The sequence below is a fragment of the Dendrobates tinctorius genome, unplaced genomic scaffold, assembly GCF_039654945.1.
Source record: "Dendrobates tinctorius isolate UK_male_01 unplaced genomic scaffold, ASM3965494v1 ptg000151l, whole genome shotgun sequence".
NCBI classification, from domain to species: domain Eukaryota; kingdom Metazoa; phylum Chordata; class Amphibia; order Anura; family Dendrobatidae; genus Dendrobates; species Dendrobates tinctorius.
In genome coordinates, this window is record NW_027361818.1 from 18,768,359 (window position 1) to 18,795,934 (window position 27,576).

The 27,576-nt window shown below is 46.4% G+C and overlaps 1 protein-coding gene across 2 annotated transcripts in view; it reads right to left on the bottom strand.

Moving 5' to 3' along the window:
- LOC141050264 (sulfotransferase 2B1-like) overlaps positions 1-27,576 on the bottom strand; it is a 163,683-nt gene that overhangs the window by 27,915 nt on the left and 108,192 nt on the right. For both annotated transcript variants that reach the window (XM_073547147.1, XM_073547145.1), the window contains 2 exons: positions 3,463-3,589; positions 3,287-3,381 (listed from right to left, as the gene is read on the bottom strand). In XM_073547147.1, the coding sequence (XP_073403248.1) occupies positions 3,287-3,381; positions 3,463-3,589 (222 nt within the window). The remainder of the gene's footprint in view (positions 1-3,286; positions 3,382-3,462; positions 3,590-27,576) is intronic.

Here is a 27,576-nt window from a genome sequence, read left to right on the forward strand (position 1 = left end):
ATGAAACCCGACTTTGCCAAAAGTCGGCGACTTTTGAATTTTTTCGACTCGTTTCGCTCAACTCTAGTAATGAGTGATTCCCTACTAACATGTAAGAAGGGACTGGATGCCTTTCTTGAAAAGTATAATATTACAGGGTATATACACTAGTTTCCTTTATTTTGCGTTGATCCATGGAGCTAGTCTGATTGCCATATGTGGAGTCAGGAAGGAATTTTTTTCCCCCAATGTGAAGCTTACTGTTTGCCACATGGGTTTTTTTTGCCTTCCTATGGATCAACATGTTAGGGCAGGTTAGGATAGGGTATGGGTTGAACTAGATGGACTTAAAGTCTCCCTTCAACCTTAATAACTATGTTACTATGATGATTTCTTGTACAGCATGGGGATGCAGCAGCATCCCTGTGCTGTAAAAACTGTCAGCTCTGAACTGTCAGAGAAAGTTGCTGACCATGCACTGCACATGATCAAGCAACTTTCCTAGCTCTGTTGACCCGGGTGTCGTCATTATGACATCTGGTCACCATGGCAATTATAGTGAGCATGTGTCACGCCACTGGGTCTCTGATCCAAGGGCAGAGGGGCTGTCATCCCTCTACCAGCTCCCTAAATGCTGCAATCACGCTCAATTGGGGGTTAAAGTGCCGGGAGTTGTGTGTGACCACTCGTATCACTTAGTGCCGGGTGTCAGCTGTCCGAATCAGCTGACACCCGGCGGCGATCACCCACACACAGGCCATGTGCATGGGCAATCGCAATGATAATAATCTGTCCCTGGTCAAATAGGCCGAGGGCACAGGTACATATTATTATGACAAATGTCATAAAGGGGTTAATATGTTTTTTTTTACATGATAGACATTTATATCAAACCACACTAATTGAAAGGAGTCGCCCATGACTATTTATCATGGTAAGACGGCCGTCGGACTTTGGCTCTTTTGCTTAGCGCCAAAAATGTAAAATGCAGAGAACCATAGGAATGTAAAGAGAATCTATTAGCAAGATATGTAATGTTAAGTAAAGACATGGCTGTAAGGGTGCTGTAATGCTGATTGAATTTATAGTTGTTATGGGCTGGCAGAACGCACCAAATAATAAAGAAGGTATAAGGTGCGCTCGCAGCCCGGGGTCCACCGTGCAGAGATGGTAACTGCTGTTCGGTAATGGCAGACGTTATATGGCGGTACAATAGAGGATTACATGGGGTTAACTCCTCCTAGTGTGCCTCACAGGGCCGCCCGATCGCCAAACACAAATGCCGCAGCCTGTTTATGCTCACAGAGCTCGGCAATGTGAGAACTGGTGTATAGTCACAGGGCTCTACCCCTGAGACACTTGGTAACAGTCCCTCTAGTCACACTAGTGCTCGGCAATGCAACTGTGGAGCCAGGAAGAAACAAATAAATAAATAAAGTGCACTACGTGCAAACTGCAGCGCTCTGGTGGACACCAATAACCCCCCGGACAAGGGAGGAAAGCGTTAGACTTGCACATGGCGTCACACTGTTGGATGCAGCTGCTTAATGCGGTACTGAAGGTGCCCGGAGCTGGACGGCACCATATGGCACTGAGTGAGGTGCTGAGACGTGGAAGCACTGTGGTGCAGACCAAACCACTAGTAGGCGCTGACTCTAGCTCTATAGCCCTATAACATAAGTATCCAAGGGAGGGAAGTTATAATGGGTCCTCTTCCCTCTGTATCAGTCTGTGATTGTTAGTTTGTTTACTGTAAGTGATATCTGTAATTTGTATGTAACCCCTTCTCATGTGCAGCACCATGGAACCAATGGTGCTATATAAATAAATAATAATAATAATAATAATAATAATAATAATAATGGGTCTGTCACCAGTTTCATGCATCCATCATCACTCACACAAAATACAATAAGAGTCTATACTAGCACATGGCCGAGCGGCCATGTGAACCTTTTATAGCAGCGTCCTTCTGGGACCTTCCTGATGGTCCAATCCGAGCTGCTTGAGGACCTAAGCATGTAACCTCTGACCTCCAATGAGAGGTTGTCCCATGAGCATGCTCAGGAGGCTGTAAAAAGTACAGACTCTGGAGCTGCTCACTGCTGGCTAGTGCGGATTGCTAAAGCTGAACCAGAGGTGGCAGCAGCAACCAACCTGACAGCACTAGCTTGAGCAAGACACCGAGATCAATGCCTTTGCTGAGCAGCCTCCTCTGCAGTCGGGACTGAACGGGAGACCGCAGAAGGCAAGGCTCAGGATTCCTCCTGTGCAGAGGCAGGAACCCGACACCTAACAATAGTTTTGGTATATATGCAATTTGTCTCTTCAGAGAGGCAAAGGACTAGAATTCTAATGTCACCTATAAGAAGTAGCAATCCTATAAGTCAATGTTGACCCTTTGCCGAGCCTTGCCACATGACTTGGAATAAAAGCAAAAACCAAAGTCTCAATTTGCAGACTCTGTGCTTTCAGGGTACTGCCTCTCATAAGTGCAAAGTGTGAGATTTGGTTTGGCTCTGTGAGAGGCGTCTGACCGGTATCCAAAGGGTATTGTTTCTCTTTATGGAGAGTGACATGTCAAGTATGTTGAGCTGATTAGACTTTCAAGCCGCAATGCTTCTCTGGGAAATATGCAAATTGTCTCCTCATCGTGGTATGTTTGACATGTAATTCTCCACAAGGAAAAACGATACCCCTTGGATCCCTACTTTAGGAGAAGAAATATGCTTTGTTGACTTCATTTTTCTTCTTTAATCACCGTTTGAAATTTTCTGCTAAATAGGTTTCGGTGCACAGGGCCAGACTGAACACTGGGTCTTCTCCTTCCCGTCTGTGATTCCTTGGCTTCTCCACTTATCTTTCAATGACCTCCCTTCTCTGTTTGAAACCTCCACTTCAGAAAGAGGAAGCAGCCAAAGGAGCCAGAGAACCAGACAGTGAAGAGAACACCCAGAGCACAGCCCGGCCCCTGTGCACCAAAACCTAATTAGCAGAAAAATTCAAATTGTGATTAAAGAAGAACCAGAAAGTGGATTTCCTCACTAAAGGTATTAATGTAATTTGTATTTCTGCACCATTACAGCCATATATTTACTTTACATTACAAAATCCTGCTAACAGCTTCTCTTCAATCACACATTTGGATGACATAACCATTCTCCTGATATTTTGGTTTTGCAAAGGTGAGATTGATTTAAATCTATTACATTTTTAACCCTTTTTATGAGGTTTATTTCTATACTTAAAATGGATATTCATAAGAATGTTTAATCTGCATTTCAATAATTTCATATTAAAGATTTACCTTCTGAAGATCCTCATAGGTTTGAAACATAAAGTTATCTTTTCCCAGCAATTCCATCCATCCCTTGACGTGATTAAACCAAGATCCAAAAGGAACTGCAATGGATAAAATATGACAGCGGAGAATATGCTTATAACTGACAATTTTGTAAGTTTACATTAATTTTAATTACTTACTGTTCTCAGTTAAGAATTCTTTTAGAAAACAATCCAAATTTTCTGGATCTTTGAAGTATGTACTCATTATTGAAAAATAATAAAGGGACACGGCAACATCCTTAGGATTTCTGATTGTATATATGACCTAAAACAAACATTTCAAAAACAAGAAATGAAAAATGTATATTTTATATGATTGTTTATACAATTTTATGTTTGACTACTTAATTTTAAGATGTATTTCCTCTATAAAAGAAGGGATGGAATTTCTTTCAAAATGGTGTCAAAACTAAATTAATCCACCCCAGAGGGTTAGAGTTGTCGGGTGATATAATATATCATGATATTAATAACTGACTTCTATGTAATCTAATATGATGTATTTCCTATTGTGGAACCAAAACGCAACACTGTATGACAACAGTTTAAGAAAGAACAAAACAGGAACCGATGCAAATTAAAAAATAGATAGTTGAGTTGTGAAGAACAAAGACAAAAAAAATCTAAATAACAAAAATATTTCGTAGAAAGAGAAACCAATCACAAGCTAAAATGTTTCTATACTAATGCACAAAGCATGGGCAACAAACAAGGAGAATTGGAACTACTAACGCAGGAAAGAATATGATGTCATTAGAATCACTGAAAGTTGGTGGGACAATACACATGATTGGAATACAAGACTAGAAGGATACAACTTATTTGCAAGAAACAGACTTGATAAACGAGGAGGAGGTGTATGTTAGAAATGCGTATATCTGCACAGAGATTGAAGCTTCAGAGACTGGGAGTTCTGTGGAAACTGTTTGGGTAAGAATAGAAGGAGAGAACAATGGAAAGGACACCATTGTAGGCATTTACTATAGGCCTTAAAAACACATGGGACATGCACAAGAATGAACAGGTCAATAAGACAATGTTTACACCACCCAAAGACTGAGACACAGAAAAAACACACAGTATGACAAACGTGCATGAATACTCTGCTGTAAAATATATGTAACAATAAGCGGCAAGTGCTGGTAAAAGATGATAACAAACACAGGGTATTTAATTGATATGTTTTTTTGCATTGAAGCTCATCAAGAGAATGCCAAGAGTTTGCAAAACAGTAATCAAAGCAAAAGGTGGCTACTTTGAAGAACCTAGAATATAAGACATATTTTCAGTTGTTTCACACCTTTTTGTTAATTATATAATTCCACATGTGTTATTTCATAGTTTTGATGCCTTCAGAGTGAATCTACAATTTTCATAGTCAAGAAAATAAAGAAACCGCTTTGAATGAGAAGATGTGTGTGACGGTAGTTTTCTTTACTTTAGCGTGGACCCTCTGGGTCGTGGCACCCACCCACCTAGGGTGAGCTGACCTTGTGAGGAACCACCCCCTATACAGGGAGTGTCAGGGGCAAGACCAAGGGGGTGAACCACCACGACTGCTGGCACCAAACGTCCGGCTCAAGTAGACACTAGGTACGGGTGTCTGATGACAAAGGAGGTGCAGGAAACATGACAAGACAATACGTAAATTCAAGGTATCTTCATTAAGACAAATTCAGGATAACATTAAGTGCAGAACATGAAAACAGGCAAACACAGCAAGGTGCGTGCGTGGCACGCCAAGTTTCATGGAACAGTACGTGCTAGAAGGCAAGCCCGGTTACCGGCAAGGACACAATAGCATTGGGCTCCAGACAGCTGGCGTGGACCAAGGCATCAGGCTGTAGTCTTCATGCTTACGGTCTCTGGCAGTGATGGCAAGTTCCAGGAATCCAACAGGCAAATCAGGGTACAGGCAAGGAGGCACGATATGATTCCAGGCAGGGTGCGTGCTAGGGGCACACCAGGGTCCAGGGCAAGGTGCAAGGCAACGTGCGTGTGTAGGGGACACACCAGGTTCAAGGTGCAAAGTACAGTGCATGTGTAGGGGACACGCCAGGGTCAGTTACAAGGCAGAGTCCTGCGCATGCCAAGGGGCACACAAGGGTCAGGTTCAAGGCAGAGTCCTGCGCATGCAGAGGGGCACGCCAGGGTCAGGGTTCAAGGCAGAGTCCTGCGTGTACAGAGGGGCACGCCAGGGTATAGGCAAGGGCCTGTGCATGCTGGAGGGCACGACAGGGTACATGGCAAGACCTGCGCGTACTTATACAGAAGCACGGGGAAGTATGCCACGGGGCAGGCGAGGGAAATTCCCACACAGCAATGGCATAAAGTGAGACTAGGGACTTTTTTTTTTTAAGTGGCGGAGGAATACAGTGCGGAAGGATACCTACCTTCCGTCATTGGATTCCTGCAGCCCGTAGAGAACGGCAGCATCATCTGATGCTGCAGTTCTCTACCCAAGATCGTCGTGGGACACACTCGTGGACTGCTTCGGATCGTGGGTGAGTATTTTTGTGGTTTGTTATGTTAATATTTATTCCGGAAAAGACAATGGCTTTGGGGAACAATGTGACAAGTATTGGTAAGTATGTTACTCTATGTTATATGTACTGTATGTCTATGTATGTATTGTATGAATGTATTGTATGTATGTAGTATATATGTGGTATGTATGTAGCATGTAGTATGTATGTAGTATGTATGTAGCATGCATGTAGCATGTAGTATGTATGTAGCATGCATGTAGTATATATGTAGTATGTATGTAGCATGCATGTAGTATATATGTAGCATGTATGTAGTATGTATGTGGTATGTATGTAGCATGTAGTATGTATGTAGCATGCATGTAGTATATATGTAGTATGTATGTAGCATGTAGCATGTATGTAGTATGTATGTGGTATGTATGTAGCATGTAGTATGTATGTAGCATGCATGTAGTATATATGTAGTATGTATGTAGCATGTAGTATGTATGTAGTATGTATGTAGTATGTATGTGGTATGTATGTAGCATGTAGTATGTATGTAGCATGCATGTAGTATATATGTAGTATGTATGTAGCATGTAGTATGTATGTAGTATGTATGTAGTATGTATGTGGTATGTATGTAGCATGTAGTATGTATGTAGCATGCATGTAGTATATATGTAGTATGTATGTAGCATGTAGTATGTATGTAGTATGTATGTAGTATGTATGTGGTATGTATGTAGCATGTAGTATGTATGTAGCATGCATGTAGTATATATGTAGTATGTATGTAGCATGTAGTATGTATGTAGTATGTATGTAGCATGTAGTATGTATGTAGCATGCATGTAGTATATATGTAGTATGTAGTATGTATGTAGTATGTATGTGGTATGTATGTAGCATGTAGTATGTATGTAGCATGCATGTAGCATGCATGTAGTATGTATGTAGCATGCATGTAGTATGTATGTAGCATGCATGTAGTATGTATGTAGTATGTATGTAGTATGTATGTAGTATATATGTAGTATGTATGTAGCATGTAGTATGTATGTAGCATGCATGTAGTATGTATGTAGCATGCATGTAGTATGTATGTAGCATGTATGTAGTATGTATGTAGTATATATGTAGTATGTATGTAGCATGTAGTATGTATGTAGCATGCATGTAGTATGTATGTAGCATGCATGTAGTATGTATGTAGTATGTATGTAGTATGTATGTATCATGTAGTATGTATGTAGCATGTATGTAGTATGTATGTAGTATGTATGTATCATGTAGTATGTATGTAGCATGTATGTAGTATGTATGTAGTATATATGTAGTATGTATGTAGCATGCATGTAGTATGTATGTAGTATGTATGTAGTATATATGTAGTATGTATGTAGCATGTAGTATGTATGTAGCATTTTTTTTTTTTTTTTTTTAACATTTAACACATTAGCCGGATGATGGGACTACTACTGTCCCATCATTGGCTAATGTGTCAATCACTGTCATGGTAGCAGGCATCGCCCGATGGGACTTGTAGTCCCATCGGACGATGCTTGCACAGACCCCCGGACATCAGCACAGCCCCCCGGCAGGCCGGCACAGCCCCCCAGCAGGCCGGTACAGACCCCCACAGGGTGCACAGCCCCCCGGCAGGCCGGCACAGCCCCCCGGCAGGCCGGTACAGACCCCGGGCAGTCCACACAGCCCCCCGGCAGGCCGGCACAGCCCCCCGGCAGGCCAGCAGAGACCCCCGGAAGGCCCGAAATGACGGCTCATCATGATGCGCACACACCGCGCATCATGATGACGTCAGGCCGTCAATCAACTGAACTTCCGATTCCGATGCCGAATTCCGATATTGAAAAAATATCGGAAGTCGGTATCGGAATTCCGATACAGCAAGTATCGGCCGATACCCGATACTTGCGGTATCGGAATGCTCAACACTACTCCCTGTAGATCTCACATTTTATGAGGGACCACAGGTTCTCTATGGGGTTCAGATCAGGTGAACAAGGGGGCCATGTCATTATTTTTTCTTCTTTTAGACCATTACTGGGCAGCCACGCTATGGAGTATTTGGATGCATGTGATGGAGCATTGGCCTGCATGAAAATCATGTTTTTCTTGAACGATACCGACTTCTTCCTGTACCACTGGTTGAAGAAGGTGTCTTCCAGAAACTGGCAGTAGGTCTGGGAGTTGTGCTTCACTCCATTCTCAATCCGAAAAGGTCCCACAAGATCATCTTTGATGATACCAGCGCATACCAGTATCCCACCTCCACCTTGCCGGCGTCTGAGTCAGAGTGGAACTCTATGGCCTTTACTGATCCAGCCTCGGGCCCATCCATTTGGCCCATCAAGAGTCACTCTCATTTCATTTGTCCATAAAACCTTACAAAAATCTGTCTTAACATATTTCTTGGCCCAGTCTTGACGTTTTATCTTATGTTTCTTGTTCAAAGGTGGTCGTTTTCCAGCCTTCCTTACCTTGGCCATGTCCCTGAGTAAGGGACACTTTGTGCTTTTTGATACTCCAGTAACGTTGCAGCTCTGAAATATGGCAAAACTGGTGGCAAATGGCATCTTGGCAGCTTCACGCTTGATTTTCCTCAATTCATGGGCAGTTATTTTGAACCTTTTTTATCAACACGCTTCTTGCGACCCTGTTAGCTATTTGCCGTGAAACGCTTGATTGTTCAGTGATCATGCTTCAAAAGTTTGGCAATTTCAAGACTGCTGCATCCCTCTGCATGACATCTCACAATAGTCTGTCAAATCTCTCTTCTGACCTATTTTGCCAAAGGAAAAGAAGTTACCTAATAATTAAGCACATCTTATATAGGGTGTTGATGTCATTAGACCACACCTCTCCTCATTACAGAGATGCAAATCACCTGATTTACATAATTGGCAGTTGGCTTTCAAGCCTATATAGCTTGGAGTAGGACAACATGTATAAAAAGGAGGATGTGATCAAATACTCATTTGCCTTATAATTCTGCACACAGTGTATAGGCCCATCATACACTGGAGCATCATCCATGGAGCCCATCATATACTGCAGCATCATATGGGGCCCATTATATATGGAGCATTATATAGGCCCATCATACAATGGAGCATCATCCATGGGGCCCATCATATACTGGAGCATCATATGGTGCCCATCATATACTAGAGCATCATAAGGGGTTGATTATTTATGGGGCATCATATAGGGTATGGAGCATTATATGGAGCACATATGGGGCCTATTATGTATGGAGCATTATATGGAGCCAATTCTGTATGGAGCAATAAATGGGGTCCATCATATACTGTATGGAGCTTTATATGCGACTCATTATACTGTATAGAGCAATATTTGGGGCTCATTCTTCTCTATGGGGACTGTCCTATACTGTATGGCAGATTATATGGGGCCCATTATATATGGAGCATTATGTGGAGCTCATCATATACTGTATGAAACATTATATGGGACCAATTATTCTGTATGGAGCAATATATGGGGCTCATTATTCTGTATGACACACTATGCGGTGGCCATAATACTGTATGGAGGAATATACTGCCCAGTTTTTGAGCTATTGTAGAATTTAAAATAGATATCAGTCATGTAATGTAATATGTGAAGTATTTGTCATTGTACTATACCTATATTTCTGTGGTGTATCGGCGCATCATGAATTGTGTTATGTGTTAAAGGAGCCCAGTGACACTCTTTGGCCCTGGGCCCATGAAAACCTGGAGCCAGCCCTACCCCCCCCACATCTTTAGCCAAATAACCCTCAGTTTTCAATGCGTAACTATTTTTATGAAGTAATTTAAGGTTGACAAGCTTCAGTAATAAGAATTGATGTCGTTGGCATTGAAATGGGCCCTGTAGGTGTGTTTACTGTCCTCCACTCCCTGCCGACTTTGCTTCCCCATTGACTTGCATTGGGTTTCGTGTTTCAGTTGGACCCCGACTTTTCCCGATAGTCGGCTGATTTCGATCGACCAGACTTTTGAGAAAGTCGGGTTTCATGAAACCCGACTCGACCCTAAAAAAGGCAAAGTCGCTCATGTCTACAAATAACTGACGTAAATCTCTTCCTATTGTGAGGCAGTGAAGGAAATGATATGCGAGGGATGGTATGTATCCTCCACAATGTGCATAGAGGCGCATTGAGGCCGCTGGAGTGCTTTACATTTACAGACATGGTTGTGGTCGCAGTGCAGGATAAAAGTAAGTGTGGACTTGGTAAAACTATTTGGCAAATGCAAATTTAATAAAACCCAGCGAGAACTACAGGATGGTAGTGGGACGGTCAAAAAATATATATTCCAATATTAAATCAAGACAATAAATTAAAACACGTACTAAGCAATAACATACAGTATGTAGCTAAAAAAGCTCCTACTTTAGGGTCTATACTGTCACCCAGCTTATTTTCCAGTGATCAGTCCAGTTCACATTCAGCAGGAAAAAACCGGGTTGGATCTACAGGTTTTTTTTGGATGTGGCGTGAAGCGTTGCACAGCATGTTACCATGTATGTGAAACAAATAAATATCAATCTTTACATAATGCTAATATTTGCCATGTACATGATTTCATAAATTGCAATGACACATCTGTCATTTACCGTATAGAATGTAGTGTCTGCAAACTACAATATGCAGGATGTACAACATGACCGCTCAAAACAAGAGTCAGACGGCACATTTCTGACACTGCTAATCCCCAGGTTTATCTTCTAATGCAAATGTCCAGAAAGGTGATGTGAGCGGTCTAATATTTTATGGTATAGAAAGAGGCAGCCTTTAAGTGAGTGTGATGCAACGGGACAGCAGCTCGGTCATGACTACCGCTCTGCAGTACTTTACATAAGCACCCCACCTTGGCATATTGACTTACAGCTTGCTCTGCACAGAAGCACCGCAGAGACTGGTGTCAATGTGAAAGGGTGTGTTTACTGCCACCACTCTCCATGAGCTGATTGGTGACTGAGACTGCGCCGGCCGCACCTGCGAAACTGAGAGCCAGAGGCTGCCGAGATAAAGTTAATTTCCTCCCAATAGCCGGAATCTCAGGGCGGCGACTGGGCAGCGTTAGAACGCTATCAATTTGCAGATTAGCCACATATCTGCAGATTAAAGGGGTTTTCCCAGAAACAAAGTTAATCAACATTTTAGTCAATGGATCATTGAATAATAATAATAATTATTGATGAGTGAATTTGTTCAGAAAACGATCCCCAAACATAAATTCGGCATGAATATTGCACAATCGGATCTGAAACATTCGGTAAAAAGTGCTGGAAAATATTTGTGTTGTCATAAAAGTATTTTCAGCACTTTTACTATGATAATTGTGGCGTATCATGAGCGTGGGACTCGTGTTTGATGACGGGACGGGGAGTATCCAGAACTCAGAGGTGCGACGTGGTTGTAAACAGTATTTTTGTTTCCTAACTTTATGTGTGCGCATTGCGGCTAGCCAATCAGGGCACAGGAAACAATCACAATGTCCTAACACAACGGCTTGTGTCATTGGCTGCTGAAATCACATGTGCCTCGCCATATAAAGAGGGGACATCTTGATTAAGCGCTATTTTGACACTGTAGCAGCACAGAGAGGCCGCTCCTGACGCTAGCAATGTTAGCAGCTTTATTTTAGGCAGTTAGCTAGGCGGTTGTTTCTTACTCAAATTGCTTAGCTAGGTAGTGTGCTATGTGGCTGTGAAATTCTAAGGAGGTCTTCACATGCCTCCCCCTCTTTGGATACTGTTCACATGATTATGTCGGGGCCTTGTCGTTTACCAGTGGTAATGTGTTCTTGCAATGTTCCTGTATTGTGTATGTGCCTAATATGTACTGTTTACAAGCTTAGGGATAGAATGGAAGGTACAATAGTACAATAGTGAGAGTAGAATAGATGGGGCATATTAGAGATAGGGAATAGGAGTATTAGCTTAGGTATAGACAGCATACTGGTTTTCCAGATGTGGAGGAGTTTACAGTGTAGTGTATTGCAGAGCAATAGGATATAGTATATACATTTCCTTGTTAGTGAGAAGAGCCCGGCAGCCTTGCCCAGGGCAAGAAGTGCAGAGCTGATGCAGCAGTGAGTGGAGACAGTCTGATAGCCCTGCAGGTAAAGCTGCTAAGGCAGGAAGGGACCCCATGCTGAGTGTCGTGCAGGTGGTCACCAGCTTAGACAGAACCGTTCCAAGAAGGATCGAAAGCTTATGGCAGGGAATAGGGGGCTACTGAGATGGCGAGCCAATTACCATATAACTCAAAGCTGGACCAGGGGAATGGCAGAAATCTGGTGGGCCTGAAGCACGGACGGGACAGGGATTGTCCGAAAGAGCAGTGATTGCTGGAAAGGGACAAGGATTGTCCAAAAGAGCAGTTATTGCTGGATAGGGACAGATATTGTCCAGAGAAATGCAGTGACTGCTGGAAGCAAGGCAGAGTTTGCCAGAAGCATGGCAAGGATTGCCAGAAGGAAAAGAAGGTGCCGGGATGGCAGGGAAGAGCAGAGATTGCTAAGATAGGAAGAGATTGCCTAGGAAGAGCAGAGACTGCTAGCAAGACAGATAAAGCTTGAGAAGTGTCACTCTGTAAGCACTGTGCCGCATCTGTGATGCAAACCTTGATGATTACTAAAGTTGAACTGTTTGGAATGAACAAGTCTGGAATGATTTGTGAGACCTGTGGATCTGGAGCTGGAGTGACAGAGGACGAGGGGCTAAAGCAACTAATGTGAGTGTCCTGTTGTGCACATTATGCACATTGCAAAAGTGACACTATATTTCATCTGTGGGGCACCAGGGTGTTGGAAAACTACAGCTCTTTTCCATGACTTCCACCCATTACTGAGGTCCAGAGACAAAGACAGCAGGGCACATGTCATACAAGGGTGTGGTGCACTGCTACTATTGTGCTCCATGCACGAGTATAGCATTCTAAATCTTATTTTTCCACTAGCTAAAAGAGAAGCAGCATAGCATATCCCCCTTTGTCATTTAGTGGTGTGGTGACATTGTTCTGGGACTTGAGCTGTTGTGCATGAAGAAATATTTTCTTGGTGCAGTTCCATGGCATGATTAACAATGACATATATCACCTTATTATTTAGTGGCGGTGAAATTCCACAGTGTGGATAGCTCATGCACTTTAATTTTTTTTAATTTTTTTGTTGCAAAATGTGATTTATCCCGCTGTATTCCATGTTGTCATTTTGCAGTGGTGATATGAAGCTGTCAGCAGACCTCAACCACATTAAAATATTTTTTTTTCTGTTGCTAAACATAATACAGCCTGCTTTATCCAACCTTGTCATTTAGTGGCGTTGAAATTGTTCTGTGTGCAGAGCTGTGCACAATAATTTTTTTTTTTTTTTACAAGTGTGATACAGCAGCCAAAATCTGAGTTTGAAATTGTATTGAGCCTGGCTTCTAGATTATGTGCATCCAATTTCTCATGGGCATCTTTTTTACCTAATTTGAGATGCGCATCTGTTAGGCTAGTTTCACACTAGCTTATTTTCCACGCAGCGCTCGGCGCCGCTAAGCTCCGCCCCCTGCCGGCTCCCTGCCCGCCCCATCCGGTCATCGCCGCCTACTATCGCACATGGCTGCATGCGATCTGCGCACCCTATCTTTAGCATAGGGTGCGCAGACTGTGCGCTAGTAGGATTTTAGCATGAGCTGTGCACTTTTGAAGGTGCGCTGAGCGTGCCAAAATGCAACATGGTGCGTTCGGCGCACACCGGCGCACCTTCAAAAGTGCGCAGCGCACGCTAAAATCCTACTAGCGCACGGTCTGCGCACCCTATGCTAAAGATAGGGTGCGCAGATCGCATGCAGCCTTGTGCGATAGTAGGCGGCGATGACCGGATGGGGCGGGCAGGAAGCCGGCAGGGGGCGGGGCTTAGCGGCGCCGAGTGCTGCGTGGAAAATAAGCTAGTGTGAAACTAGCCTTACACCTATCCTCTGACAAGAATCAAATGATAATCCAGAATAAAATCCCTCAGAAACCTTTTAAATATTTTACCAAAAATAGAGGTTAGACCTACTGGACTATAATCAGATTATATGCACTAGTTTCCGTGATATTGCGTTGATCCAGGGAGCTAGTCCGATTGCCGTATGTGGAGTCGGGAAGGAATTTTTTTCCCCAATGTGAAGCTTACTGTTTGCCACATGGGTTTTTTTGCCTTCCTCTGGATCAACATGTTAGGGCAGGTTAGGACAGGATATGGGTTGAACTAGATGGACTTAAAGTCTTCCTTCAACCATATTAACTACTTCCAGGTTCACTTTTTCAGCCTTTTTTGAATATTGGTACCACATTTGCTATGTGCCCATCGTGTGGAACAGACCCCGTCGCTATAGAGTCCCTAAATATAAGAAATAATGGTTTGTCTATTACATTACTTAGTTCTCTTAGTACTCGTGGGTGTATGCCTTCCGGACCCAGAGATTTATCTATTGTAATCTTATTTAGCCGGTTTTGCACCTCTTCTTGGGTTAGATTGGTGACCCTTAATATAGGGTTTTCTTTGTCTCTCGGCATTTCATTTTCCTCCGTGAATACCGTGGAGAAAAAGGTGTTTAATATATTAGCTTTTTCCTTGTCATCTACAACCATTCTTTCCTCACAATTCTTTAAAGGGCCTACACTCTCACTTACGATTCTTTTATTATTGAAATAGTTGAAGAACAGTTTTTTGGGATTAGTGTTACTCTCCTTAGGCCTCTTTCACACTTCCGTTTTTTACAATCAGTCAAAATCCGCCAGGTTTTGAAAAAACGGATCTGCAATTTATTTTGCGGATCCGTTTTTTTCCCCATTGACTTCCATTATTGGCGGATTTTGACGGATTGCCGTCCGTTGCATCCGTCTCTCTCTCTCTCTCCTCCCTTCTTTCCTTCCCGGCCAGCGGTTCCTTTAAATTTCCTCATTTTGCGGATCCGTCAAAAAACGGATCCTGTGGCATCCGTTCACATCAGTTAAGAACGGATCCGCTTGTCCGCCTTTTTGGCAGATTTTAACTGACACAAAAAACTGAAGTGTGAAAGAGGCCTTAGCAATGTGCTTCTCAGTTTCCTTTCTGGCAGCTTTAATTTGTTTTGTTAGATAAAGCATTTTTCTAAAAAATGTACATCCAATTTTTTGTTCTTATTTTTTTATCAATGTTTGGATTTTTTAAGCAGCAAAAATAGTAAAAAGATATCACCATAATCACACTGACCTGGAGAACTATATTATCCAATCATTTTACTGCACATGTAATGAGGTAAAAATAGAACACAAAAACAATAGTGGAATTGCGTTTTTTCCATCATTTGGATTTTTATTACATTTTCCTGTACTCTGTATGGTGAAATGAATGGAGTCATTACAAAGTGCCACTCATTCTGCAGTAGAACAGCCCTCATAAGTTTATGTTGGTAGAAAAATAAAAAAAGGTATGCCTGTTTGAAAGAGCAGAGGAAAAGAATAAAAATGCCAAGATGAAAATTGTATGCATCCTTAATTTGACTTTTTTAACCCCTTTCTCACCTGAGACGTAACCATGCGTCCCTGTGGCCTAGGTCTTATTGACCTGGTACGGATGGAAACGTCTTGTTGATTTTGCACTCACTGAGGCTGTGCACGTACAATCCCTACTGAGTGTCAGCTGATTCTGACAGCTGATACCCTACACTCAGTGCCAAGAGCAGTCCCGCATTACTCCCTGCACTATAAACCCCTAAATGCTGTGATTGAACTCAATCACGGCATTTTTGGAGCAGGCAGAGGGAAAAACACCCTTCTGCCCTTGGATCGGAGACTTTGTGACATCAGCAAGGGGTCATGATTGTTGCCATGGTGATCCAATGTCATCATGATGACATCCGGGCCACCAGAGCTAGCAAAGTTGCTAGATCATGCTCAGTTAGCAGCATGTAGCAAGTTAGTCAGTCAGTGATACGCTGACAACTTGCATAACATACACTACCGTTCAAAAGTTTAGGGTCAATTAGAAATTTCCTTATTTTTTAAAGAAAACCACAGTTTTTTCCAATGAAGCTAACATTAAATGATTTAGAAATACACTCTATACATTGTAAATGTGGTAAATGACTATTCCAGCTGCAAACGTCTGGTTTGTAATGCAATATCTTCATAGGTGTATAGAAGCCCATTTCCAACAACCATCACTCCAGTGTCCTTATGGTACTTTGTGCTTGCTAACTGTGTAAGAAGGCTAATGGATGGTTAGAATACCCTTGAAAACCCTTGTGCAAGTATGTTAGCACAGCTGAAAACAGTTTGGCTGATTACAGAAGCTATAAACCTGACCTTCCTTTGAGATAGTTGAGAATCTGGAGCATTACATTTGTTGGTTCCATTAAACTCTCAAAATGGCCAGAAAAAAAGAACTTTCATGTGAAACTCGACAGTCTATTCTTGTTCTCAGAAATGAAGGCTATTTCATGTGAGAAATTGCCAAGAAGCTGAAGATTTCCTACAATGGTGTGTAGGGATGACTGAGCATATTCGTGGGTATTCGGTACTCGGCGAGTAATGCGGTACTCGCGGTACTCGGTACATAGCGAGTATTTCACTACTCGCCTCACACTATTTAGTTCTCCCGCCCAGCAGTTGCCAATCACAGTAATGACGTACCCTTCTTTGTTGTGGGCGGCATTACTATGATTGGCTGGCCGCCCAGCGTCATAGGCTATGAGTCATCATAGCCTGGCTCTATCTAAGCCCTGCCACCACCATTTTCTGCACATTGCATGCAGAACACAGCAAGTGTAGGGAGACTGTGAGCAGCTGCTAGGGAGAGTTGTGTTTGTTGGTGCAAATCATCCAGAAATCCTATGTGAAACCCAAAAGTTATTTTCAGAGCTGAAGTATAAGGTGAGGGAGGGTCCTCAGGGACTGAGTAGTGACCGTTTTCCCAGCTTTTTTGGGGGTCACGTTTACCCCTGCTGGGCAGTTTTTTTGTGCTGTTGCGGTGCTGCGTTCGCAGCAAATAGTACGCACGCACGCTACTGCACAACTGACATGCAGCCAGCACCGCTGTCTTGTGCGATGTCTGGGGTGCGTATTCTTGCCTGAAACCTCAGGGCAGTTTTTTTGTGCTGTTGCGGTGCAGTGTTCACAGTGAATAGTACGCACGCACGCTACTGCACAACTGACACGCAGCCAGCACCACTGTCTTGTGTGATATCTGGGGTGCGTATTCTTGCCTTAAACCTCAGGGCAGTTTTTTTGTCGCCAATATCAACACGGAAGGAGGATGACTTGCATGACGAGGTGGTCGATGATGAGACCACCGAGCTGACCTGGACCATTGGCACGCATAGCCAGCACAGAGGATGACGGTGGATATGTAGCACCAACAAAGGCACCAAGGGCTACTGGTTTGAGCAGAGAGCGAAGTGTGTCATCTGTTGCTAAGAGCAATCCCTCTGTGCCCCAAGTCAAGGCAAGGGTGCATTCAGCCGCTGTCTGGAAATTTTTTTCCGATAGTCCTTCTGAACCAAATGTTGTCATCTGTAGCATCTGCCATAGGAAGCTGAGCAGAGGCCAGGGCAAAGGCAACCAAAGCACCACCAGTATACGGAAACACATGGCAGCCAAGCACCCTAGTCGGTGGGCTGAACAACAGGGTACCAAATCAGTGTCTGCGACTGCGGGTCAAACCACTGCCATGTAGCCTGTGATACATCCTTTCCAATCTGCTGGGCAGGAAGCAGGTGATCATTATACCTCTTGCTCACAAGCTGCGGTTGCACAGACATAGGACACAACAAGCTGTATACTGTGAGTTATTTTTAATGGTTTCAACACTCCAATTAATTAATACCAACTATTGATATAGTTTCAATCAGTTATACTCAGCTCTTTGAACCTTCCTAGAAGGTCATTGAAAATTGTTTCAAGGAGATGTTCAAATTGTCCAAGCAGAGCAAATAACTGGCTTACACTTATCTACCAAAAAAGGACCTTCATTGCCATAATTAGATTATCTTGTGCTCCGAAGCCCCTCCTCCAGTTTGCTGTATTTCTGCTATGTGGCACATAGGATGCCCCCTCCTCTAGCTTCTTGTATTATATACTGGTTAAAACAGGTATTGAGGGGAAGTGTTTACAGCCAATGGACAATAGACTTGTGACATCATTCCCCACATGGTGGGGCTGGACACACCTTTTAGCTGGACATTTTAAAAGAACTAGGACACATGTGCTCAATCTCTCTCTTGGCTCATGGAGGATGACTGGTCGACGTCTATCTGAGTAATGTAATGTATGAATAATGCTTGTTTCTGATTAATGCATATGTATTTATAGTTTTATATTGTTTATTATTTGATCTTATCACTTTATATAGTAAATCAATTTAGTAAATTCAATTCTTGTGTGAGCAGTTTCTTATTCATCACAATCCATCATCCACTTGTTTGTCCCAGTAAAGCGTCCAATTGTCCATGCCCCAGATGTATGAAAGGACGTGTAAATACCAAGTCACACACCCACAAGCACAAATACTGAACTCGCACATTGCCAAGTTGCTAGCCATGGAGATGTTGCCGTTTAAGCTTGTGGGGACACAGTCTTTCCGTGATCTTTTGGCTGTGGCTGCCCCATGATACTCGGTTCCCAGCCGGCACTGTTATGATTAGGTAACCGAGGAGGATAGCTGGGGAATAGGCTAGGCAACCAGATAACCAGAAAGGTTGTTAACTAAGCGGTTTGCAGACCCCTAACTGACAACACAACTAGAAAAATAATGATAATCTTTATTTTTGTATAGCGCTAACTTATTCTGCAGCGCTTTACACACATTATCATCGCTGTCCCTGATGGAGCTCACAATCTAAATTCCCTGTCAGTATGACTTTGGAGTGAGTGTGGGAGGAAACCGGACTACCCGGAGGAAACCCACGCAAACTCCTTGCAGATGTTTTCCTTGGGGGGATTTGAACCCAGGACTCCAGCACTGCAAAGCTGCAGTGCTATCCACTGAGCCACCGTGCTGCCCAGAATTAGCCATGGGACATACCTACAATGCCCTAGACGCCTTGGCACAGCCAAAAAATTAACTAAGCCTAAAGCAAGAAAGGGGAAAGCTAAACTGACCTGGAGTAGAACCCTAAAGGAATAGATAGCCCCCAAACATATATTGCCGGTGAGTAGTGTTGAGCATTCCGATATTGCAAATATCGGGTATCGGCCGATATTCGCTGTATCGGAATTCCGATACCGAGTACCAATATTTTTTCAATATCGGAATTGGAAGTTCCCATAATGCAAAGAGCCACTACTGTGGCTCTGATTGGCTGCCAAAATGACGTCATCATGATGCACCGTCTGTGCGCATCATGATGCGCTGTCAGTTCGGGCCTTCCGGGGGGTCTGTACTGGCCTGCCCGGGTGTCTGTGCCAGCCTGCCCGGGTGTCTGTGCCGGCCTGCCCGGGGGTCTGTACCGGCCTGCCCGGGTGTCTGTGCCGGCCTGCCCGGGTGTCTGTGCCGGCCTGCCCGGGTGTCTGTGCCGGCCTGCCCGGGGGTCTGTGCCGACTGCCCGGGGGTCGGTGCCGACTGCCCAGGGATCTGTACCGGCCTGCTGGGGGGCTGTGTCGGACTGCCGGTGGTCTGTGCCGACTGTCCGGGGGTCTGTGCAGGCTGCGGGGGTCTGTGCAAGCATCGTCCGATGGGACTACAAGTCCCATCGGGCAATGCCTGCTACCATGACGGTGATTGACACATTAGCCAATGATGGTAGTATATATGTTGTATGCATGTAGTATATATGTAGTATGCATGTTGCATGCATGTGGTATATATGTAGTATGTATGTAGTATGTATGTTGCATGCATGTAGTATATATGTGGTATATATGTAGTATGCATGTTGCATGCATGTGGTATATATGTAGTATGTATGTTGCGTGTAGTATATATGTTGTATATATGCATGTTGCATGCATGTAGTATATATGTTGTATGTATGTTGCATGCATGTAGTATATATGTACGTATGTTGCATGCATGTAGTATATATGTTGTATATATGTACGTATGTTGCATGCATGTAGTATATATGTTGTATATATGTATGTTGCATGCATGTAGTATATATGTAGTGTGTATGTTGCATGTAGTATATATGTATGTTGCATGCATGTAGTATATATGTATGTATGTATGTATGTTGCATGTAGTATATACGTAGTATATATGTATGTTGCATACATGTAGTATATATGTGGTATATATGTAGTATGCATGTTGCATGCATGTGGTATATATGTAGCATGTATGTTGCATGTAGTATATATGTTGTATATATGCATGTTGCATGCATGTAGTATATACACTCACTGGCCACTTTATTAGGTACACCATGCTAGTAAGGGGTTGGACCCCCTTTTGCCTTCAGAACTGCCTCAATTCTTCGTGGCAGAGATTCAACAAGGTGCTGGAAGCATTCCTCAGAGATTTTGGACCATATTGACATGATGGCATCACACAGTTGGCGCAGATTTGTCGGCTGCACATCCCTGATGCGAATCTCCCGTTCCACCACATCCCAAAGATGCTCTATTGGATTGAGATCTGGTGACTGAGGAGGCCATTTGAGTACAGTGAACTCATTGTCATGTTCAAGAAACCAATCTGAGATGATTCGAGCTTTATGACATGGCGCATTATCCTGCTGAAAGTAGCCATCAGATGTTGGGTACATTGTGGTCATAAAGGGATGGACATGGTCAGCAACAATACTCAGGTAGGCTGTGGCGTTGCAACGATGCTCAATTGGTACCAAGGGGCCCAAAGAGTGCCCAGAAAAAATTCCCCACACCATGACACCACCACCACCAGCCTGAACCGTTGATACAAGGCAGGATGGATCCATGCTTTCATGTTGTTTACGCCAAATTCTGACCCTACCATCCGAATGTCGCAGCAGAAATCGAGACTCATGAGACCAGGCAACGTTTTTCCAATCTTCTACTGTCCAATTTTGATGAGCTTGTGCAAATTGTAGCCTCAGTTTCCTGTTCTTAGCTGAGAGGAGTGGTACCCAGTGTGGTCTTCTGCTGCTGTAGCCCATCTGCCTCAAAGTTCGACGCACTGTGCATTCAGAGATGCTCTTCTGCCTACCTTGGTTGTAACGGGTGGCAATTTGAGTCACTGTTGCCTTTCTATCAGCTCGAACCAGTCTGCCCATTCTCCTCTGACCTCTGGCATCAACATGGCATTTCCAGACACAGAACTGCCGCTCACTGGATTTTTTTTCTTTTTCGGACCATTCTCTGTAAACCCTAGAGATGGTTGTGCGTGAAAATCCCAGTAGATCAGCAGTTTCTGAAATACTCAGACCAGCCCTTCTGGCACCAACAATCATGCCACGTTCAAAGGCACTCAAATCACCTTTCTTCCCCATACTGATGCTCGGTTTGAACTGCAGGAGATTGTCTTGACCATGTCTACATGCCTAAATGCACTGAGTTGCCGCCATGTGATTGGCTGATTAGAAATTAAGTCTTAACACACAGTTGGACAGGTGTACCTAATAAAGTGGCCAGTGAGTGTATGTTGTATGTATGTTGCATGTAGTATGTATGTAGTATGTATGTAGCATGCATGTTACATGCATGTGGTATATATGTAGTATGTATGTTGCATGCATGTAGTATATATGTAGTATATATGTAGTATGCATGTTGCATGCATGTAGTTTATATAGTATGTATGTAGCATGTATGTATGTAGTATGTATGTATGTATGTTGTATGAATGTACTATGTATGTAGTATGTATGTTGCATGTATGTAGCACGTATGTAGTATGTATGTAGCATGTAGAATGTATTTTTTTTTTTTTTTTGTACATTCAACACATAGGCCGGATGATGAGACTACTACTGTCCCATCATTGGCTAATGTGTCAATTACCGTCATGGTAGCAGGCATCGCCCGATGGGACTTGTAGTCCCATCGGACGATCCTGCACAGATCCCCGCAGCTTGCACAGACCCCCGGACAGTCGATACAGACCACGGCAGGCCGGCACAGCCCCCCCAGCAGGCCGGTACAGACCCCCACAGCCTGCACAGACCCCCGGACAGTCAGTACAGACCACCGGCAGGCCGGCACAGCCCCCCGGCAGGCCGGTAAAGACCTCCGCAGCCTGCACAGACCCCCGGACAGTCGGTACAGACCACCGGTAGGCCGGCACAGCCCCCCGGCAGGCCGGTACAGACCCCCGCAGCCTGCACAGACCCCCGGACAGTCGGTACAGACCACCGGCAGGCCGGCACAGCCCCCCGGCAGGCCGGTACAGACCCCCGCAGCCTGCACAGAACCCTGGACAGTCAGTACAGACCACCGGCAGGCCGGCACAGCCCCCCGGCAGGCCGGCACAGACCCCCGGCAGGCCGCTCAGACCCCCGGACAGTCGGTACAGACTCCCGGCAGTCCGCTCAGACCCCCGGACAGTCGGTACAGACCACCGGCAGGCCGGCACAGCCCCCCGGCAGGCCGGTACAGACCTCCGCAGCCTGCACAGACCCCCGGACAGTCGGTACAGACCATCGGCAGGCCGGCACAGCCCCCCGGCAGGCCGGTACAGACCCCCGCAGCCTGCACAGACCCCCGGACAGTCGGTACAGACCACCGGCAGGCCGGCACAGCCCCCCGGCAGGCCGGTACAGACCCCCGCAGCCTGCACAGACCCCCGGACAGTCGGTACAGACCACCGGCAGGCCGGCACAGACCCCCGGCAGGCCGGTACAGACCCCCGCAGCCTGCACAGACCACCGGACAGTCGGTACAGACCACCGGCAGGCCGGCACAGACCCCCGGCAGGCCGGTACAGACCCCCGCAGCCTGCACAGACCCCCGGACAGTCGGTACAGACCACCGGCAGGCCGGCACAGCCCCCCAGCAGGCCGGTACAGACCTCCGCAGCCTGCACAGACCCCCGGACAGTCGGTACAGACCACCGGCAGGCCGGCACAGCCCCCCGGCAGGCCGGTACAGACTCCCGCAGCCTGCACAGACCCCCGGACAGTCGGTACAGACCACCGGCAGGCCGGCACAGCCCCCCGGCAGGCCGGTACAGACCCCCGTAGCCTGCACAGAACCCCGGACAGTCAGTACAGACCACCGGCAGGCCGGCACAGCCCCCCGGCAGGCCGGCACAGACCCCCGGCAGGCCGCTCAGACCCCCGGACAGTCGGTACAGACTCCCGGCAGTCCGCTCAGACCCCCGGACAGTCGGTACAGACCACCGGCAGGCCGGCACAGCCCCCCGGCAGGCCGGTACAGACCTCCGCAGCCTGCACAGACCCCCGGACAGTCGGTACAGACCATCGGCAGGCCGGCACAGCCCCCCGGCAGGCCGGTACAGACCCCCGCAGCCTGCACAGACCCCCGGACAGTCGGTACAGACCACCGGCAGGCCGGCACAGCCCCCCGGCAGGCCGGTACAGACCCCCGCAGCCTGCACAGACCCCCGGACAGTCGGTACAGACCACCGGCAGGCCGGCACAGACCCCCGGCAGGCCGGTACAGACCCCCGCAGCCTGCACAGACCCCCGGACAGTCGGTACAGACCACCGGCAGGCCGGCACAGACCCCCGGCAGGCCGGTACAGACCCCCGCAGCCTGCACAGACCCCCGGACAGTCGGTACAGACCACCGGCAGGCCGGCACAGCCCCCCAGCAGGCCGGTACAGACCTCCGCAGCCTGCACAGACCCCCGGACAGTCGGTACAGACCACCGGCAGGCCGGCACAGCCCCCCGGCAGGCCGGTACAGACTCCCGCAGCCTGCACAGACCCCCGGACAGTCGGTACAGACCACCGGCAGGCCGGCACAGCCCCCCGGCAGGCCGGTACAGACCCCCGCAGCCTGCACAGACCCCCGGACAGTCGGTACAGACCACCGGCAGGCCGGCACAGCCCCCCGGCAGGCCGGTACAGACCTCCGCAGCCTGCACAGACTCCCGGACAGTCGGTACAGACCACCGGCAGGCCGGCACAGCCCCCCGGCAGGCCGGTACAGACCCCCGGCAGGCCACTCAGACCCCCGGACAGTCGGTACAGACCCCCGGCAGTCCGCTCAGACCCCCGGACAGTCGGTACAGACCACCGGCAGGCCGGCACAGCCCCCTGGCAGGCCGGTACAGACCCCCGCAGCCTGCTCAGACCCCCGGACAGTCGGGATAGACCCCCGGCCGGCCGGTACAGACCCCCGGCAGTCCGCTCAGACCCCCGGACAGTCGGTACAGACCACCGGCAGGCCGGCACGGCCCCTCGGCAAGCCGGTACAGACCCCCGCAGCCTGAACAGACCCCCGGCAGTCCGCTCAGACCCCCGGACAGTCGGTAAAGACCACCGGCAGGCCGGTACAGACTCCCGCAGTCTGCACAGCCCCCCGGACAGTCGGTACTGACCACGGCAGGCCGGCACAGCCCCCCAGCAGGCCGGTACAGACCCCCGGCAGTCCGCACAGACCCCAGGGCAGTCGGCACAGACCCCTGGGCAGTTAGCACAGACCCCCGGCAGGCCGGTACAGACCCCCGGGCAGTCGGCATCGACCCCCCGGAAGGCCCGAACTGACGGCACATCATGATGCGCAAGGACCGCGCATCATGATGACGTCATTTCGGCAGCCAATCAGAGCCACAGCAGTGGCACTTTGCATTATGGGAACTTCCGATTCCGATATTGAAAAAATATCGGTACTCGGTTTCGGAATTCCGATACAGAGAATATCAGCCGATACCTGATATTTGCAGTATCGGAATGCTCAACACTAGTAGTATGTATGCATGTTGCATGCATGTGGTATATATGTAGTATGTATGTATGTATGTTGCATGCATGTAGTATATATGTAGTATGCATGTTGCATGTAGTATATATGTATGTTGCATGCATGTTGTATATATGTTGTATATATGTAGTATGCATGTTGCATGCATGTGGTATATATGTATGTTGCATGCATGTAGTATATATGTAGTATGCATGTTGCATGTAGTATATATGTAGTATATATGTATGTTGCATGCATGTAGTATATACTGTATGTTGTATGCATGTGGTATATATGTAGTATGTATGTAAGTTGCATGCATGTAGTATGTATGTAGCATGTTTGTAATATGTATGTAGCATGTATGTAGTATGTATGTAGTATGTATTTTTTTTTGTGCGTTCAACACATTAGCCGGATGATGGGACTACTACTGTCCCATCATTGGCTAATGTGTCAATCACCGTCATGGTAGCAGGCATCGCCCGATGGGACTTGTAGTCCCATCGGACGATCCTGCACAGTCCCCCGCAGCCTGCACAGACCCCCGGACAGTCGGTACAGACCACCGGCAGGCCGGCACAGCCCACCGCAGCCTGCACAGACCCCCAGACAGTCGGTACAGACCTCCGGCAGGCCGGCACAGACCCCCGGCAGTCCGCACAGACCCCCGGGCAGTCGGTACAGACCACCGGCAGGCCGGCACAGCCCACCGCAGCCTGCACAGACCCCCGGACAGTCGGTACAGACCACCGGCAGGCCGGTACAGACCCTGGCAGTCCGCACAGATCCCCGGGCAGTCGGCACAGACCCCCGGAAGGTCCGTACACCCCCCCGAGAGGCTGTACAAGGACAGAAAAGAGTTTTTCTTATTCCGATACCGGAAGTCCTATAGACTTGAATGGGACTTCCGGTATCGGAATCGGCGATACCCGATACTTTTTTCGTATCGGGCCGATACCATCCGATCCGATATTTTAGGGTATCGGATGGTATCGCTCAACACTACCGGTGAGACAAGATGAGGCACAAAACACAGGTAGAAAATAGAGTAGGCAAATGATGGTGCCCAAACTGTCTAGATAGAACAGGACAGGAAAGATACTGTCTGCAATCACGCAAAAAACCCTAAGAAAAATCCAACACATCTGATATGCAAAAATACTGAGGCCACACGACCTCTCCCTCACTAGATCAGAATTCTGGTGTGAACTGGAAGCAAAACAAAAGATACTGATATAGTAGGGGATTAGCAATACTGAACACACTGACATGAGCTGTGGCATATGGAATGGGGTAAAGCACAGGTCCCAGCAGGGAACAAGGCTGAACTAACACCAGTAAAGCAGAAATCAGAGAAAGGCAAAAACTGGATCAAATGCAAAAAGATTCCAGCAAACAAAGAACTTATCTGAGCGATGCAGGACAAGCAGGGGGCAGGCAGACTTCCAAATGCACAGGAAGAAACCAACAAAATAGAACTGGTGTCCTATTCAACACCTGACCTCCAATCATCCTCTTCAGGTGATTGACTTTTGTCAACCTGTCCAGCTCCATTACCCGCAGCAACCACCAGAGGGAGCCCAAACTCAGAAGCCAGGTCAAAAGTGTTCACATCAGTACCCCCCCTTGAGGAGGGGTCACCGACCCCTCACCCAAGCCACCAGGCCGATCAGGATGGGCCCAATGGAAGGCACGAACCAATCTCTCGGCATGAATGTCAGAAGCAAACACCCAAGAATAATCTTCCTGACTATAACCTTTCCACTTGACCAAGTACTGGAGTCTCCATCTAGCAAGACGAGAATCCAATACCTTCTCTACATAATACTCCAGATTACCCTCAACCAATACAGGATCATGGGGCGCAGCCATGGGAACTACTGGTTCCACAAACCTTTTCAACAAGGATTTATGAAAAATGTTGTGAATCTTAAACGTTCCTGGAAGAGCCAAATGGAAAGAAATGGGATTTAAGCATTTCCAAAATCTTATAAGGTCCAATGAACCTTGGCTTGAATTTTGGAGACGCAACTTTCATAGGAATATTTTTTGAGGACAACCAAACCATGTCACACACTTTAAACCGGGGACCAATGGTTCTATGCCGGTTGGCAAACCGTTGGGCCTTCTCCTGAGAGTGAGACAAATTATCCACTACTTGATCCCAAATCTGCTGCATTCTCTCTGCCACAGAATCCACACCCGGAAACCCCGAAGCCTCCACCTGCCCTTAAGAAAACCGAGGATGAAACCCAAAGTTGAAGAAAAAAGGAGACATCAAAGTGGCAGAACTAGCCCTATTATTGAGAGCAAATTCAGCCAAGGGCAAAAAAAAGACCCAGTCATATTGATCAGCAGACATAAAACATCTCAAATAGGTTTCCAAAGTCTGGTTTGCTCTCTCAGTCTGCCCATTGGTCTGTGGGTGAAACACAGAGGAGAGAGACAACTGAATTTCCAGTTTAGAACAAAAAGCTCCTCAAAATCTGGAGACAAACTGGACTTCTCTGTCAGACACAATGTTATCAGGAATACTGTGCAAACGAACCACCTGCTGTAAAAACAAGGGCACCAACTCAGAAGAAGATGGCAACTTCTGGAGTGGTACAAGATGGACTATCTTAGAAACTCTGAGAGACAGGGAGGTCGGAAATAAAATCCATTGAAATATGGGTCCATGGCCTCCTGGGCACCAGCAGGGGCATCAACAAACCACTAGAACGAGAACAAGGCTTAGACCGAGAACAAGTCCCACAGGACTGCACAAAATTCCTGACATCACGAGATAAAGCAGGCCATCAAAAAGACCGAAATCTCTGTTACCAAAAATACCAGGATGACCAGCTAATGCGGAGCAATGAATTTCAGACATTACTCTTCTCCTCCACTGGTCAGGGACATACAATTTCCCCATAGGGCATCGTTCAGGTTTGT